The sequence below is a fragment of the Salminus brasiliensis genome, chromosome 23 (genome assembly GCF_030463535.1).
Source record: "Salminus brasiliensis chromosome 23, fSalBra1.hap2, whole genome shotgun sequence".
Classification (NCBI taxonomy): domain Eukaryota; kingdom Metazoa; phylum Chordata; class Actinopteri; order Characiformes; family Bryconidae; genus Salminus; species Salminus brasiliensis.
The window spans coordinates 10,444,828-10,462,760 of NC_132900.1; the positions used below are offsets into that span (position 1 = coordinate 10,444,828).

The 17,933-nt window shown below is 43.2% G+C and overlaps 1 protein-coding gene across 3 annotated transcripts in view; it reads right to left on the reverse strand.

Annotated features, from left to right (window-relative positions):
• The window catches only part of ephb1 (EPH receptor B1), a 305,121-nt gene that overhangs the window by 63,780 nt on the left and 223,408 nt on the right, over positions 1–17,933 (reverse strand). For all 3 annotated transcript variants that reach the window (XM_072669348.1, XM_072669347.1, XM_072669346.1), the window contains 2 exons: positions 10,491–10,653; positions 964–1,072 (listed from right to left, as the gene is read on the reverse strand). In XM_072669348.1, the coding sequence (XP_072525449.1) occupies positions 964–1,072; positions 10,491–10,653 (272 nt within the window). The remainder of the gene's footprint in view (positions 1–963; positions 1,073–10,490; positions 10,654–17,933) is intronic.

The following is a 17,933-nucleotide window of genomic DNA, read 5'->3' on the forward strand; positions in this document are numbered from 1 at the left end:
GCACTGCACTGGCTTCCAGTTAAATTCCGTATTGATTATAAAATTCCTCTACTGACGTATAATCCCTACAAGTTCTCGACCCTGAGCACATACAAGACCTCATTTCCTATAAGGTCATAGCGTGCTGGCTTTTTACTAGCTTCCAAAATTCAGAAGTCTTCAGCAGGGTTAAGTGTCTTTACTGACAAAGCTCCCCAACTCTGGAATAACCTTCCAGATAACGTTTGGGACTCAGACACAAACGCCTCAACCGTCCAGTCTAGGCTGAAAACTCACTTGTTTAGTTTAGCTTTTGGTGATTAATGTTTCCCTTAATAAAGGTTGCAGATTCAGAGGTTCATGGACTCAGGGAAATGTTGGTGCTGTGGCCTTGCCACTTGCACACAATTATTCAGGTTTGTGGACAGTGGAGCAGATGGATGCCAGTGTTTCAGGTTGCTCCCATGTCTGTGTTACCTCCTGGCTCTCTCATTTTAATAAGGCTGTTATAGTCAGATCTGCCTGAATTGTCAGCCACACTCAAGTACTGTTCATATTCTCTGTGCTCCATGAATCCAGTCAGAGCCAACGTCATCTCTTTACCTTCTCCAAGTTAACGACTGCCCACCTGTCCTGCCTGACAATGATAAACCACTGACCATCAGGCTCTCCCCCTACCCCTGCCCATCCTCCAGCTACTGCTATATGCCCTAGTTGCCCTCCCTCCATTACCAACCATGTTAAAGTTTACTAATTGTTTAATACAATATATATAATACAATCTGATATATATATATGTTTTACATATCTCAGAAGAACAGTCTTATGTGGTGGTACGGTGACTATATATATATATATATATATATATATATATATATATATATATATATATATATATTACAATGAAGAGGAGGCCTCTGTCCATACATGGCTTCTCACAGGTGGTGGTGGTGATGATGATGCTAATGACGCTGATGTTCTTACCTGCTGCAGACAATAGAAATGGCCACTAGAGAAACGATGAAGACCACAGCAGCTGCTGCTGATCCAGCAATCAGTGGCAACTGCTCCCTTAACTCGGACTTGTAGTCTTCTGCAGTAAGAGAGAGGGATGGTGGAGAAGGGCAGAGGGAGAGAGAGGGAGAGGGAGAATTTAGTGAAAGCTTTTTAAAAGCTCATGTTCTAAACACAAAGGCCACGCTGATTTGTCAGTGCTTTGGTTTGCCAAAAAAAAAAAAAAAAATGTCCTTCTTCTCGACCCGCCAAAAATCTTGTGTTACAAAAAGTGCAGCTGAAACCAATCAAGACAGAAGCACTTGACTTAAACATGAGTCAGAGAAACATGCATTCATTTAAATGAAGACAGAGCTAGAACGAGCGAGACTGGAAACAATGTGATTAGATTAAAAAGATAAACAGGGGTCGGGGAAAACACAGCGGTGCCAGACATGCATTCTGCCAACTGGCCAATTTAGCATGACCATCCTTCAAGGAACACTTCTAACTGCTAACATGGTTTAAACCGGCTCACCTTAAAGCTAACATGGCTAATAATGATTTACTCTAAAATGCTAACATGGCTAAGAAAGGTTTATTTTACAATGCTAACATGGGTCAGAACGATTGACTAAAATGCTAACATAGCTAATAATGATTTAGTCTATAATGCTAAAATGGCTAAGAATGGTTTACTCTAAAATGCTAACACGGCTAATAATAGTTTACTCTAAAATGCTAACATGGCCAAGAACGGTGCACTCTAGGATGCTAATATGGCTAGTAATGGTTTACTCTAAAATGCTAACATGGCTAATAATGGTTTACTCTAAAATGCTAACATGGCTCAGAACGACTGACTCTAAAATGCTAACATGGCTCAGAACGGTTTACTCTAAAATGCTAACATGGCTCAGAACGACTGACTCTAAAATGCTAACATGGCTAATAATGGTTTACTCTAAAATGCTAACATGGCTCAGAACGACTGACTCTAAAATGCTAACATGGCTCAGAACGACTGACTCTAAAATGCTAACATGGCTAATAATGGTTTACTCTAAAATGCTAACATGGCTCAGAACGACTGACTCTAAAATGCTAACATGGCTCAGAACGACTGACTCTAAAATGCTAACATGGCTCAGAACGGTTTACTATAAAATGGCTAATGGCTAAGACCGGTTAAGAACGGTTTAGTCTGGTTAATTTTAAAATGCTAACATGACTTAGAATAATTTACTCTACACCTGCGCCAATGCAACTGAACAACACACCTGACCAGGTGTGTCCCAATACTTTTGTCCATATAGTTCATTTCTAGCTATAAGCGGTCTAAGCAGTCAGTTAGGTGTGAGGATAGGATAGGATAGAGGTCCCGATGTAGATGGTGCTTAGACCTAAGCCATCACCAGTGGAGCAACCAGTTAGGGGTCCCGTCCAACATTCCAGGCAGCTAGGAAATCCGACCAATCAGAAAGGAGCGAGCTAATGCGGCGTCTTCTACAGAGGATTATATCTACAGGACACACTGAGGTGTGGTGTTGAGAGACAGGCATAATGAAAGGCAGACACAGTAAAGGGAAGAATCAGGAGGGGCAGTGAGGAGACAGTGGGCTCATACAGGACTGAGTGAAAGGCTTTGTGCTGGAGCATGCCTCTACTGGAGCACACGCTGCAATTGAATTCTGCCTGCCACTTCAGAGGAGCAACAGAGCAAACACACCACTGGGCACATGTGTGTGTGTGTGTGTGTGTGAGTGTGTGTGTGTGAGTGTGTCTGTTAGTGCTTGTCTGTCACCACTTCTGTAATTCTTGCCATAACAGCGAGCACAAAGAAAGAGAAGCAGGCCGGGTGGCTTTAAGCAGTCCGTGCACAGAGCTTGGTGTTGTGCTAAAGCTGAATAGGGTCTGAAAGTCTGCATTTGCCATGTCGGAAAACACGGCAGCTACTAAAGAAATTCCAGACTTAATGTGTTTCTGAAGGAAGGAATTTATTCGGTTTCTTTCGACGAGACGTGCTAAGTCGTGCAGTTGGCTTTGTGGCCTGACACGCTTGAGCAGAACACGGGCATAAAAACCTGCTCTCGCGCTCGCTCACGCTGGCAAAGTGAAGCGACAGCGGGTGGAATACAAATGTGTCGATGAGGTCGAAACGAAAATAAAAGGGTATTTGTTTGTTTTTGTTCTTTTACAGGAGAACAAATGTCCTGACTGTAGAACATCACTGAAAAACACTGAAACTATAGAATGCTAACATGGCTAAGAACAGTTTACTCCTGAACGCTAACATAGAAAATACAGCTGCGCTATAGAAAATACAGCTGCGCTATAGAAAATACAGCTGCGCTATAGAAAATACAGCTGCGCTATAGAAAATACAGCTACGCTATAGAAAATACAGCTGCGCTATAGAAAATACAGCTACGATATAGAAAATACAGCTGCGCTATAGAAAATACAGCTGCGATATAGAAAATACAGCTGCGCTATAGAAAATACAGCTGCGCTATAGAAAATACAGCTGCGATATAGAAAATACAGCTACGCTATAGAAAATACAGCTACGCTATAGAAAATACAGCTGCGATATAGAAAATACAGCTACGCTATAGAAAATACAGCTACGCTATAGAAAATACAGCTGCGCTATAGAAAATACAGCTACGCTATAGAAAATACAGCTACGCTATAGAAAATACAGCTGCGCTATAGAAAATACAGCTGCGCTATAGAAAATACAGCTGCGATATAGAAAATACAGCTACGCTATAGAAAATACAGCTGCGCTATAGAAAATACAGCTGCGATATAGAAAAATACAGCTGCGATATAGAAAATACAGCTACGCTATAGAAAATACAGCTACGCTATAGAAAATACAGCTGCGATATAGAAAAATACAGCCACGCTATAGAAAATACAGCTGCGCTATAGAAAATACAGCTACGCTATAGAAAATACAGCTGCGCTATAGAAAATACAGCTACGCTATAGAAAATACAGCTGCGCTATAGAAAATACAGCTACGCTATAGAAAATACAGCTGCGCTATAGAAAATACAGCTACGCTATAGAAAATACAGCTACGCTATAGAAAATACAGCTACGCTATAGAAAATACAGCTGCGCTATAGAAAATACAGCTACACTATAGAAAATACAGCTGCGATATAGAAAATACAGCTACGCTATAGAAAATACAGCTGCGCTATAGAAAATACAGCTGTGCTATAGAAAATACAGCTGCGATATAGAAAACACAGCTAGGCCACGATAAATACAGCTACGTCACGGAAAATACAACTACTACTATAAACATTTAAAAAGCAGTGACAGGTGAATCTACAGTGGCTTCTGCCAAGGGCTGGATATATTAGGCAGCAGGTCAACAGGGCTTACAGTGTTGAGTTCAGAAGAAGCATTAGACAAGTGTGTCTACAAACTTTTGCACATATAGGGCAAAATCCTGATCAAGGTACATAAAGACACAAGTAAACAGTGTGTGAGGCTGCTGGTGTGTGTGTGGACAGGCCCTACAGTAGCTACGCTGTGGATTCAGCAGGTACTAAAGGTAGATGATGCTAAAAGGTTAAAAAGGTCAGAAAGGGTGTTTAAAGATTTTGGGGTCTCACAGATGAGCGACGGTTCTGTCTTTATGCAGCACTCAAACAGATTACACACACATACACACACACATACTCATTATTTAATTAAACCATTTCCTCATCACTGCACCTGCACATCAGACACACAGGGGCTAAGAGAGAACGACAGAGAGACAAAGAGAGAGACAGAGAGAGAGAGTCTGTCTGGGGAGAAGATGACATGCAATGGAGAAAGACAATCAGTGTGAGCTCAGAGAGGGAATATATGTGTGTGTGTGTGTGTGTGTGTGTGTGTGTGTGTGTCAGGTTGACCTTTTCCCCCTATGCCTGGTGCTAATTGTCTTAACGAATGTCGTGCGGTGGCAAAGTGCCAGAGGATAGAACCATCAGCTGGATCTCGCTGCACCCATCCGCTAATTATTACAGCTTCGCATACACACACACACACATACACACCTACACACACCCTGGGACTGCATAGGCTTCCATTGTCTTCATTACCATCATCTTGCTTATCTTCATCATCAACCCCTCATCATCACCACTACCTAATGCATTTTACCAGTCACCCATGCTTCACTTTTTTTTCTATGTCTTAGAACACGTTCTAGACTCTGGCACCTAATTCCACCTGTCTTAATCATAGGCGCTTGGCAAATAAACACAGGAGCATAAACAGACTTTTTCCCAAAGCAGAATGACCAGAGCAGACCTAAACTACAGCTCCAGTCCTTTCATCTCAGATTTCGAACCTCGAGCCAGGAGTCTCGCCACATTTTCACCAAAGCAAAACGAGCACAGTGAAATAATGGGAACCGTAAATGGAAAGTGCTGTGGAGAGTTAGCCGTATTAGCACTGTTTGGTCATCCTATCCTTCTGAACTTCTAGAAAAGCAGCTAGAACAGCTACAGTTGCTCGCACAGACTCAGACACAGCGTCACGCTCCGCACTGCTAAACGAATGACTACAGTCATCTGGAAAGTCAACATACAGCGCAGAGCGACAGCCATGAATGGAAACTCCTGTAGCTAGATAATTACATTAGCATTGTTTGGTTATAGTATCCTTCTAGAAGCATAGAAAAGCAATGAAGATACTTAACAAAGCTCCTACAGAAACTGTCCCGTGTCTCATATAGTGCTAAAGTATGCATTGAGTTGAAAGCCAATGAGTGGAAACTGCTGTAGCATTTAGTTACATTATCCTTCTGAAAGCATGGAAAAGCAATGAAGATCTCAAAACACTCATATTTACTAAACTATGCAATGAATGGAAAGTAATTGGGTGGAACGACTGTATCTAGTTAGCTAGCCACAGTAGCTTTGCTTAGTTACATTATCCTTCGAAAAGTCTAGAAATGCAGATGAATGAAGATACCAAAAAAACTCATAAATGTCCCATATAGTGCTAAACTATGCGTTGAATGTAAAGCCTATTGGTGAAGAGGACTGTATTTAGCTTTGTTTGCTTATATTATTATTTATAAAATGTAGGAAAGCAATTGGATACCTAAAACATGCTCATATGAACTGACGTATATGTCCCATGTAACGCTAAACTATGCACTGAGTAAAACTACTGTATCTAGTTAGCTAGCCAGATTTGCATTATTTGGTTATATTATCCTTCTAAAAGCATAGAAAAGCAATGAAGATACCTAAATCCACTAATACAAACTGACCTGTGTCTCATATTTACTAAATTATGCAAAAAAATGGAAAGCCAATGAGTGAAAACTACTGTATTTAGTTAGCTCGCCACATTATCCTTCTAAAAGCGTGGAAAAGCAATGAAGATATCTGCACTCATGTTTACTAAAGTATGCATTGAATAGAAGGTAATTGGGTGGAAACTAGTGTATCTAGTTTGCTGGTTAGCTATATTAGCATTGTTTAGTTATATTGTCCTTCTAAAAGCGTAGAAAAGCAATGCAGATACCTAAAACCACTACACTTGACAAAACTATGCACTGAATGGAAAGTAATTGGGTGGAAGCGATTGTATTTAGTTAACCAGCTACATTAGCTTAATTACATTAGCTACAAGTCTAGAAATGAAGATACCAAAAAAAAAAAAAAAAAAAAAAAAACTCCCACAAATGTCCCATATAGTGCTAAACTATGCACTGAATGTAAAGCCTATTGGTTCACATACTACTGTATATTGTTAGCAAGCCACATTAGCTTTGTTTGCTTATATTATTATTTTAAAAATGTAGAAAAACGATGGAGATTGGAGCTAAAAACCCTCTTATTTACTAAACTATGCACTAAATGAAATGCATTTGGGATGGACACTACTGTATCTCGTTAGCTAGCCATATTAGCTTTGTTTGGTTTCATATTAACCTTTTAAAAGTGTGTAAAAACAAAGAAGACATCTAAAACCCCTATATTTACTAAACTATGCATTAAATGGAAAGCTACTGTGTTTAGTTAAGTTAGCTACTTTAGCATCGTTGCTAAATATCATCCTTCCAAAAGTGTGGAAAAGCAATGGAGACATCTGGTTAAATATGAAGACACTCCTTGAAAACCTTTGTCTTTAACATATTTAAACAGATGGACATCTGATGTTTATGTGACCAATACTGAGAGCTGGAGGTCATATAACTAAACCAAAGAAACTACTTTTATATTTAAAGCATTTATTCTCGGAAGAGGTGGGTCTTCAGTCTGTGTTTGAAGACAGTGAGTGTCTCAGCTGCTGGACACCCAGGGGAAGATCGTTCCACCACTTGACAGGACAGAAAAATAACCGGACGCTTGTCTTCCGTGGATTTCAAGGGATGGTGGGTCGAGCCGAGCTGTACTCGAAGCTTGAAGGGCTCAAGTAACGTAATTTCTGAGCGTAACTAAATTTCAATCCTGTGTGTGTCTGAAGAATGTCTTTAAATATTGTTTGTAAATGTAATTAACAGAAATGTAATTTTCTTGTGAGAAAAAGTTAAAACACCTCCACATTTATTACTAAACAAGATGCCTAAAATCAGGATCATACACGTAGTTTGGTTGGCTCTTGATTGTTGAAGTAAGTGTTCTCCATCTCCATGGCCAGGTCCAAAGAGCTCTCTAAGGCCTTTGGGAGGAAGGTGGGCTATCCTGTAGATGGTAAGGCTATCCTAGCAAGTTCAGCCTGAGAGCAGATCAAAACTAGCTGAAAGTTTCCACATTAAAGACCCAGCAGTGCCTCTCTTCTGGTTACCGTGTTTACACTAACTGTCTGTGTTTCAGTCTGGAGTGTGGAGGGATCGGCAGTGGAAGGCAGGCTAGGCGGCCTCATGAGCTGGTTGTCTGCCCGGTGTGTGTGTGTGTGTGTGTGTGTCCCAGATTACTAAAACAGCCACAGCTATATTTAACACCTGCTGTGACAAGAGTGTTGATGAACACCTTTTCTTTTCTGTGGACTGTGTGTGTGTGTGTGCGCGCATGTGTGTGTTTATGTGTGTGTGTGTGTGCGCGTGTGTATTTGGCTTCCTAGGATTTGCCGGCTGCGGGATGTCTCTGGCCTGCAGTGCTCAGCCTGCCTGCATCCTGTGTGTATGTCAGTGTCCCTGGCACAATGCTTGAGTGTGTGTGTGTGTCTCTCTCTCTCTCTCTCTCTCTCTCTCTCTCTCTGGCAACCTCAACAAGCAGGAGATATCAGTCTACAACATCATTAATCAAACCCCCACACGAGAGAGAGAGAGAGAGAGAGAGAGAGAGAGAGAGAGAGAGAGAGAGAGAGAGAGAGAGAGAGAGAGCGAGCGAGAGAATAAGAGAGGCAGAGAGTGACAGAGAAGAGAGAGAAAGAGAGAGGTAGAGTGAAAGAGAAGAGAGAGAAAGAGTGAGGCAGAGTGAAAGAGATGAGAGAGAGGTAGAGTGAAAGAGATGAGAGAGAGAGGTAGCGTGACAGAGATGAGAGCGAGAGAGAGAGGTAGCGTGACAGAGATGAGAGCGAGAGAGAGAGGTAGAGTGACAGAGATGAGAGAGAAAGAGAGAGGTAGAGTGACAGAGATGAGAGAGAAAGAGAGAGGTAGAGTGAAAGAGATGAGAGAGAAAGAGTGAGGTAGAGTGAAAGAGATTAGAGAGAGAGAGGTAGAGTGACAGAGATGAGAGCGAGAGAGAGAGGTAGAGTGACAGAGATGAGAGAGAAAGAGAGAGGTAGAGAGAAAGAGATGAGAGAGAGAGAGAGAGAGAGGTAGAGTGAAAGAGATGAGAGAGAGAGGTATAGTGACAGTTGAGAGAGAGAGGTAGAGTGAAAGAGATGAGAGAGATAGAGAGACAGAGATGAGAGAGAGAGAGAGGTAGAGTGACAGAGATGAGAGAGAGAGAGAGAGGTAGAGTGACAGAGATGAGAGAGAGAGAGAGAGAGAGAGAGAGAGAGAGAGAGAGAGAGGTAAAGTGAAATAGATGAGAGAGAAAGAGTGAGGTAGAGTGAAAGATATGAGAGAGAGAGGGGTAGAGTGAAAGAGATGAGAGCGAGAGAGAGAGGTAGAGTGACAGAGATGAGAGAGAAAGAGAGAGAGAGAGAGAGAGAGAGAGAGTGAAAGAGATGAGAGAGAAAAACGAAAGGCAAAGAAAGTACTCACACACATCCATAATAGCCAGCATGTTAGAAGTTAAGTCCAACAAAACAACCCAACACACACACACACACACACACACACACACACACACACACACAGTGCCTCATGGTTGATAATTAATCACATCAGTCTGTAATTGCTGGTAAGCATTCTGGGAAAGCTTTGCTGCCACACACAGCCTTCATGAAAAACCAATTAGCTGAACATTTTGGACAGAGAACAATCGGGACATGGACACACACACACACACACGCACACACACACACACACACACACACACAATGTAAGCAGTAAGGCAAACAGATGGGGTGATTATGTCAGAATGTGGACCATAAGACCACCCTCACTTCCAAAGACATCTATATTTATGTCTATGTACACAAAAAGCAGATAGACTGAATCTCAATCTGGACCTTTGTAAACATTACATACCCCTCTGCACATACCAACATACACACACACACACACACACACACACACACCAAACAACTCTCCAACTTACTGCCGTCAAGAAGCAGCTCCCTCCTACACACAGTTATTCTGTATTTCTACACTAGAGAGGTCCTATTTTGACCCTATTGGATCACATGACCTCTGTCCATAACTTCACACCAACCCCTAACCTTTACCACCTGGAGGAGGTGGAAACGTCTTTCCTCTGCTGTTGAAAACTCCGCTGTTCTGTTTCTGTAAAGCAAAAGCCGGAGGAGCAGAAAGGCTTTCAGAAAGGACCTTGTGTTTCTAGCTTTGTGAGCATGGATGTACCAATCAGATCCGAAGGCCACTTTTTAATGGGCTTATCTAATTCTGACCCTTTCATAAGGCTATTTTACAGCACTGCCTTCTGTTTATGCAGACATAAATGAATGGACAATACCCACAACGTGAGGCTTGCTTTCTAAGCTGCAATGTAAAGGAATTGGATGAAGCTCCTTCAGGTCATCATGCAGGTCAACTGCTCCACAGCCCAGTTCTGGGGGCTTTATATCCCTCAGCTCAGCACGCTGCTAACTGCACTACACAACTTCAGTAAGGCAGGCAGGACAATGTCCGTGAGAACTGTGTGGCACTGTGGACCCCTCTGGAGTCATATTTGTTTACAGTCCTATAATATTACTCTACCGCCTCAGTCCACATGCTTCTTTCACTTTCCATGATGGTTCTGTATCTCTCAGCTTGTCCAGAAATGCATGTGTAAAGCAAGTTCTTTAGTGGTGGCTCAAATTGTGAATTCCACTTCCAGACTGTAGGGGGAGCCCAGTAGCAGGAAATACTAATTCTTGCATAATGCTTCTTTAAAAACCTTGAAAAATGTGGGATCTGGGATTGTGCTTCTTACCGTCTGTGAGGGTTTGGAAGCACATCTTGCTGCTGTATTTCCCAAAGCCGGCCACGGTCCTGGCCCGAACCTGCACCACATACACCGTGCCAGACCTGAGGCTGTCCACGCGGGCCGTGTTCGTCTGACTCCTCAATATGGTGGAGTTAGCCTCCGTCAGGTCCTGAGAGCGCGAGAGACAGAGAGAGAGAGACAGAGAGTGAGAAAAAGAGAGAGAGAGAGAGAGAGAGATGATGTTATGTGTAATTTACACATAATATACACATAAAAGACACAATATGTCCAAATGTTTGTGGACACCTCTTCCTGCCCAAACAATAAGACTCTCTGGAGCAGATAAACATGAACATGTTGGCACTACACCTAATACATAATTCCAGCCATGAGCTACCGGGGTATAAAGTCAGCATTGAGCTGTGGATCAGTGGAAAGGTGTTCTATGAAATGACGGTGCTCTGTCCATTACTTTCGGGATGAGATGGGGTGTTGATCAACTAACATTCTGACCTCACTAACACTGAATTACAACATAACATACAATAACACTGAACTAATTGCTGAATGCAATCAAGTCATCACAGAAATGCTCTGAAATCTAGCAGGGAGCCTTATTTAGACACCCTTGATTTTGAAAAAAATAAACAAACAAATGAGCAAGTGTCCCAATATTTTTGTCCATATAGTGTGTAATGAATGGTTACTCCTGTATCGTGATACACACGATACATCCCTAATGTGCAAGGGTGGACAATTCTGGGACTGGAGGGCCACGGTTATCCTGCACGGTTTTGTGCTTTTCCTGCTCAAGCACACCTTGTGAGTCAATTCGCATGTTAACTGACAGGTTTAGAAGGTCTGTTAAAGCAGGGAAATCTGAAATTTGTGCTGGATTTCGGCCCCACATTACTCACTGCCCCCCCCCCGCCACCTCACCTCGCCACCTCACCTCGCGCTTATATGGATGCATCCCACAAAGGTAGGACGGCTTAACCCCATACTAGAGAAAGCCTTATTACACACTAAGGTGTAGTATTCAGTAACTACAGGGACTTCTGTACAAACTGGTGGGGCTATTCTTTGGTAATAGAAGTTTGTAATAGCTAGGCTGTTTAAGGGGTTAATGCACTCTAAATAGCACCATTATGCAATGAAGGCAAATAAAGCCTACAGTACAGCAACGACAATAACTGTAGACTTCTAAAAGTCAACCAATTCCACCAGTCTTCGCACCCAACTTACAAAGTTGTCCCTGACAGGGTGGAAACCTTACCCACAGAGGACAGGACAGGAACTCGTTTCACATTTGTTTGAGGAGCTTGGGGAGAGTGTGACGCTCGGTGGATTCTCCGATATTAATGCATTATTACTCTCCCATCGCGTGGAGGTGAGGGAAGTATTGAGCAAATAAACAACAAAAACAACAATCCTTTCCTGCTCCTTTTCGTCCCTCGCTGCTTCAGAGCACAATAACATTGTGTGAAATGAGTGCGTAGTCCATTTCCCAAGAGGAAAATGTAGCCGTGCCGGAATGAAAGAAAAAGGGCAAAACACTCCACTGGTGTAAAATCTCTCCACCGCCGCTATTCCAATAGATTGTTCTGTTCTGCGTGACAGGAAATTAGTCCTTTTCTAATCCAGGCTCCAGTTCTGGTACTCACACTCTCACATAGATGACACACCTACCACTCCCTCAACACACACTCACAGAAACCTACCCGAGCATAATTGCAGGAAATATTTTCTCCAAAAAAAATGTATGTAAATGAGAGGGAGAGCGACAGAGGGAAGAAGAGAGAATGAGAGAGAGAGAGATCTCATATTGCCTCTATAATGAAGGGCATTTACTTCATAAAAGTAGATCTGAATGTGAAAGGCTTTAGAGATACTTACCCCCCGCCACCCCTCCATAAACACATTTCCGGTAGCCTAACTGTATCCGGACGAGGGAAACACTTTGCCTTTTCACTTGTATTAAATAAATACAGTCTACATGAATCTCTGACTAATGTTCCACATTGACCATATTCACACCCAGTCACTTCATGTGACTAGTATCTGGATTGTATCCTGATCAGACAGTAGCCACATGTGTTTACGCTTGGTAGTCAAATGTATCTCTGATCAGTCAGATTAATTAATCTGACGCTGTGTGGGATGGAATACTGTGGTATTTGGCACCAAGACCTTACAGCAGATTCCTCAAGTCCTGTCAGTTTGGGGGTGAACTGTGCATGGGTACTGGGCCAGTCAAGCAATGTACAACAAAACAGCACTCATCAGACCAGGCGACTTCTGAAGTCTCAAGTCTGAAGGTGGACAGGGGTTAGCATGGGCAAACGACTGGTCGGCAGCTATGCAGCAGGGGGTGCTGCGCTGTGTGTTGTGGCGTGTTTTGACCGTAACCTTCAGTGTAAAGTTCTGAGACTTGTGCCACAGTTGTTGCCATTGTATATCGATGAGCCTTGGGCACCCGAAACCCTGTCGAACCTCGGACCATCGTGGACAGTAATCCACCACAGCTGAACAGGTGCACCCCACAAGCCTTGCCAATTTGGAGACGCTTCAACTCAGTCGTCTGGCCTACCTACGTATTTTGCACTTGTCAAAGAGGTCTTAGGTCATTTATCAAGCATCCAGCCTAAGTTGGCCACAAGAACCAACCATTTAGTTCTAAAATCATCTAAAATACATCCCAGACATTGATGATCCTGTATCACCAGTGTAAGTAGAAGTTATTCGCTTCTTCTATCAGTGGTCTCATTTGGCTCATGAGTGTTTTCGGTGTATATACAGTATTCCGCATATGATTCCTGGAAACCTACCTTCTCGTAGAGTTTACTTCCATCCCTGATCCATCAGGCCTGCCTCTGAATAATTCACATGCGATATCTAACCTTGATGAGCTCAATCAGGTGTGTTAGATCAGCGCTGGAGCTTAACTCAGCAGGAGGCCACGAGATGCATCTGCACGAACTGTGCCCAGTAACTCTGTAGCAAACTGTCGTTATTAAATACCTAGAATCCAACATTCATTATCTGCCTATGTGAGTGCATAGATTGGTTGGGACAGTCATATAAATGCAATATGGATTTGTGTAATGGTGTGTGTGTGTGTGTGAGTGTGTGCTTTCGCGGACTCATGTGTCTGTGTGTGTGTGTGTTCAGATACTGGTGTCAGCTCTAGCCAGCATTCCCTGCTGTTGCAGTAATGGCTCTGCCTGAGGCTGATGTAGACTGCTATTTGTAATAGTGTAGATACGTGTCTCTCACTCGCGCCCTCTCGCACGCTCGCTCTCTCTCACGCTCTCGCTCCCTCTAACTTTTTTCATTCTCCCTCTCCATCTCTCACACACATGCATGGAAAGCTAATGCGACGTCTAGAAAATCGGGGATATTTCAAAGTGAGTGTGCGCGAGCGAGAGACAGAAAATGAAGTGAGTGACAGAAAATAGAAAATACAGTGGAGGAGATAGATAGAAGTGGTCCGGGGGGGGGTTGGAATGGATGTAGAATCTTAGGGTGTGAGATATATCGGCAGCCAGTATGGTATAGCTATTATTTGATAATGGTCCATCCATCTATCCCGCCATCTTCTTATCCATTTCTTCCTGGTCAGGTTCATGGTGGGTCTGAAGCCCACCCGGAATCACTGGGCGCAAAGGAAGAATACTCCCTAGACAAGGCTCATTTACATTTGTCCACATATGCTGTAATTAGGAGACAGCCTGTTCGATTCCCAGGTGATGCCACAGCTATCCATGGCTGGGACTCCCAAGAGCACGATTGGTGTCGCCCGTTTCGGGTGGGTAGGGCCACCTTCTTTCTTCACCCCCCGATCACTCAGCTAACACTGCGTCTTATTGAGAGTTAGTGTTCTCCACCAGGCATGTTGAGCTGTTCAATGGCGTTGCATTAGCAGTAGTTTGAAAGGATGCATAGGCTCACTTCATGTGCCTTGGAGGAAGCACATACTAGCCTTCACCCTCTCAAGCACTGGTGGGGATATGTTGGAGGGTCCTAGCTAGGTGGTTGGAATCAGGAAACAAAAATATAATAAATAAAATGCTATTTAAACATTTATGTATATTTAGGGCAAAATAAAAAATAATCCAAGATGAAAAATATGTCTCTTTCGTCTGGGAAAAAAATCGCTTGTATAATGTGGATGTGACACACTTCCGAGAAATGAGTGGAAGTTTACGAGGGTGGGTTAGAAACCGCACTGAAACAGGACCTTTGTTTTGGTGTGGACAAAAGCCGTCATCACACGTGTTTTACTACCGAAACAGCTGCAACAACATGTGGCAAGAGTTCTTTGTAAGTGTACACATTTTTGCTTTCAGATCAACCTCAAACAGTCCCATTAATAACGGCCTGAGCCACAGGCTCGGCTCAACCAAGACCTGATTCAGACTATGAGAAATGAAGTCGGACTAATATTCAACCACTGGTGTGTGTGTAAACCTAGTCTCCACCGCATTTTAGTCTTGACAACACTCTGAGCAAAAAGGGTTCATTGACTCATAAAGATGAAAGTGTGATCCATTCTACTGTTCTAATACAGAACCATAAACCATTTATGAGAGGATCTCCACAGTCAGATCAGAATATTATGACCACCCCTGGTTTGAAATAAACTCGGCCTATAATATCAGCTCCACTTACCATATAGGAGCACTGTGTAGTTCTATAAGTCCAGACTATAGTCCATCTGTTTCTCTGTATCTTTGTTACCCTCATTTTACCCTGTTTTTCCAGGTCAGGACCCCAGAGGACCACCACAGAGCAGGTATTATTTGGGTGGTGGGTCATTCACCAGTGTTTCTTATTTGGGATTTGTTCAATTTACGAGGACAGTGGGATCCATCCTCATAAGAGCAGAGCTCTTGTAAATGAAAGTAACTGCTCCTCCTACTCTGACTGGACCCACGTGATGCTCGTTGTCATGGTAACGTGCACAAGTGTCGGTTTCCTTGTAGCGTGCATGTAAGCAGAGATCAGATTCATCAGACTGTTGACTATAGTGTCGATATAAACACTTCAGTCTGAGTCTATAATCGGAATGGATTTAACATAGCGGTATCAGTATTGACCAATAGATACCAATTCCATATCGGTGCATCCCTCATAGTAGCGTCTGCCTCCCTTCCCGCAGTCGGCTGACTGTTTTGCAGCCTTGCTAATCTGAACTGACTTCCCTGTGACAGATCGCTCCACCGAAGCAGCTCCGCTCTGCTTTACACTCGGTAATGAAACAGAAGGGATGAAAAACAGGGAAAAAAACAGCGCTTATGGAGGATAAAGAAAGGCACCGGAGGAGAGGAGAGGAGGAACAGAGGGAGGAGAGGAGGGAGGGAACTTGTCAAGACTAGCACAGGAAGATGACAGAAAGAAAAAGAAGTCTATAAACCTATTTCTCTCGCGGTATGTAGTCCTCAACACACAGCTGGTGCGTGCCAGATAGTTCCTGGCTGGCTAATGCCTGGCTTACTAACCAAACTAAAAAAAAAAAGGTTATCAGTTCAAGCTAAATAAAAGTAGCTAACCTGGTTTTATTTAAGTGTAATGAAGCCAAGCAGATGAACAGTTCAGATGTTCTCCAAGCATGCTGTCCACTCTACCCTTAACCTACAGTATCGTCACTCTAGAACAGCGTTGGAAATTCCAATTTTCCGCTTAAGCCCATTTTGCCCACCCCTGCTCTAGAAGATGTGGGTTGCGGGTGCAACCCATTTAGTCCTGGAAGGCAGAATTCCTGTACGGTTTCCTGACTTCCTAAGTTTAGTGCTGGACTTCAGCCCTTACATTCCCCACAGCTGGTCTACAGTATCTACAGCGCTATGCAACACATTGGATTTAGCCATTTTTCGAAAGTGTCCCAACATAGAAGCCATCGCAGGGTATGAATATGCCACAATGCTTCCAGAAACTCAGCTTAGCAGTCTTGATGCGCTACATGGACAAAACTATTGGGACACCTGCTCATTCATTGTTTCCTCCGAAGCCAAGGGTATTAAAAAAAAAAAAGACAGAGACAGAATTCTGGTTTTGTTGGAGTAACTGTCTCTATTGTCCAGTAAAGACTTTCTAACAGATTTTGGAGCATTGCTGTAAGGATTTGATTGCATTCAGCGACAAGGATGTTAGTAAGATCGGGTTGTTGGATGATGAACCACCCCACCTCGTCCTCAACTCCCCAGCTCATCCCAAAAGTATTGGATGGAGCACCAACCATCAATCTAGTGAACACAGTTTCACTGCTCCAAAGCTCAATGCTGGGGGGCTTTATACCCCTCATGCACACGTCTGCCATTTGGCATGGTGCCAATAGTTTGATGTTTATCTGATCCAGAGAGTCCTATTCTATTGGCAACACTTCTCCACAGAAACTAGACAAGCTATAAGTGTGTGTGTGTGTGTGCATTTGCACATCTGTGTCAGCAATGAGTGCAACTTGATCCTGGTTTTCGAATCCCCTTCCAGAAAAGTCTGCATGTTCCAGTAAATCTACCCTGTACGACCTCATTCACTTTTGTTCTCTAGATAGCAATCACTGCGTAAAGATCCAGGGGCCAACTTGAGACACACACTATCTTGATCCCAGTCGTAATGTACTGTGCAACCGATCCTGACCCTATCAGACTGGACAAACAATTCTGACCCCATCACACTGCCTCTGCGTGCCTTGACCCTATATGTCACTGTCCACAGCCATTAAGAATTGGCCATTAAGATGTTGGTGATTGCACAACCAAGCAATGCTCGAGAGGGCTCAATGGGAGCAGGCCCACCTGAACAGTGACTCTGGGCTCCAGGGTGAATTTACAGCTTTAACAGTGACTAACCCTGATGCCACAGATGTCACCTTACATATAATCCCCCCGCCCACACCTCCTAAACCCCATGACAGCTCTATAACATCAATGATGTATTATCCGGAGTGAAGCTCACAGCGCTGACCTAACTGGCATCAATAAATAACTACTGTCGGAGCCATGCTGAGCTGTTGTCTGACAAGTGCATGGTATGACCTCATTTGATGGGTACAGCAGTGCCGCGTAATACGTCCGCAAAGACATGGCATGACAGCCAAAAGGGTTGGGGACTATAATTGCGCCAGATATAGTAAATCATTTAACGCAGTTCTTTGTTAAATAAGGGGGCCAGGTGTTTGGCTATTTAGAGACCTCATTAAGGACGGCATTAAGGTTATGCCTACTGCAATGTGCAATAACAGTTCCGTAGTACGAACTTACCATTCCTGTAAATTCTTGGCTAAATCCTATTGCAGATTGTGTCATTTTGTGATCGTATGTCCTGCAGGCCAGAATATGTGCTCAAACATTCTCTGAACCTAGGCATGTGATGTTAGACAGGGGTGCTAAGGCCTAATCCTGGAGATCCACCACTTTGGAAAGTTCAGATCCAACACATCTGTTAGAT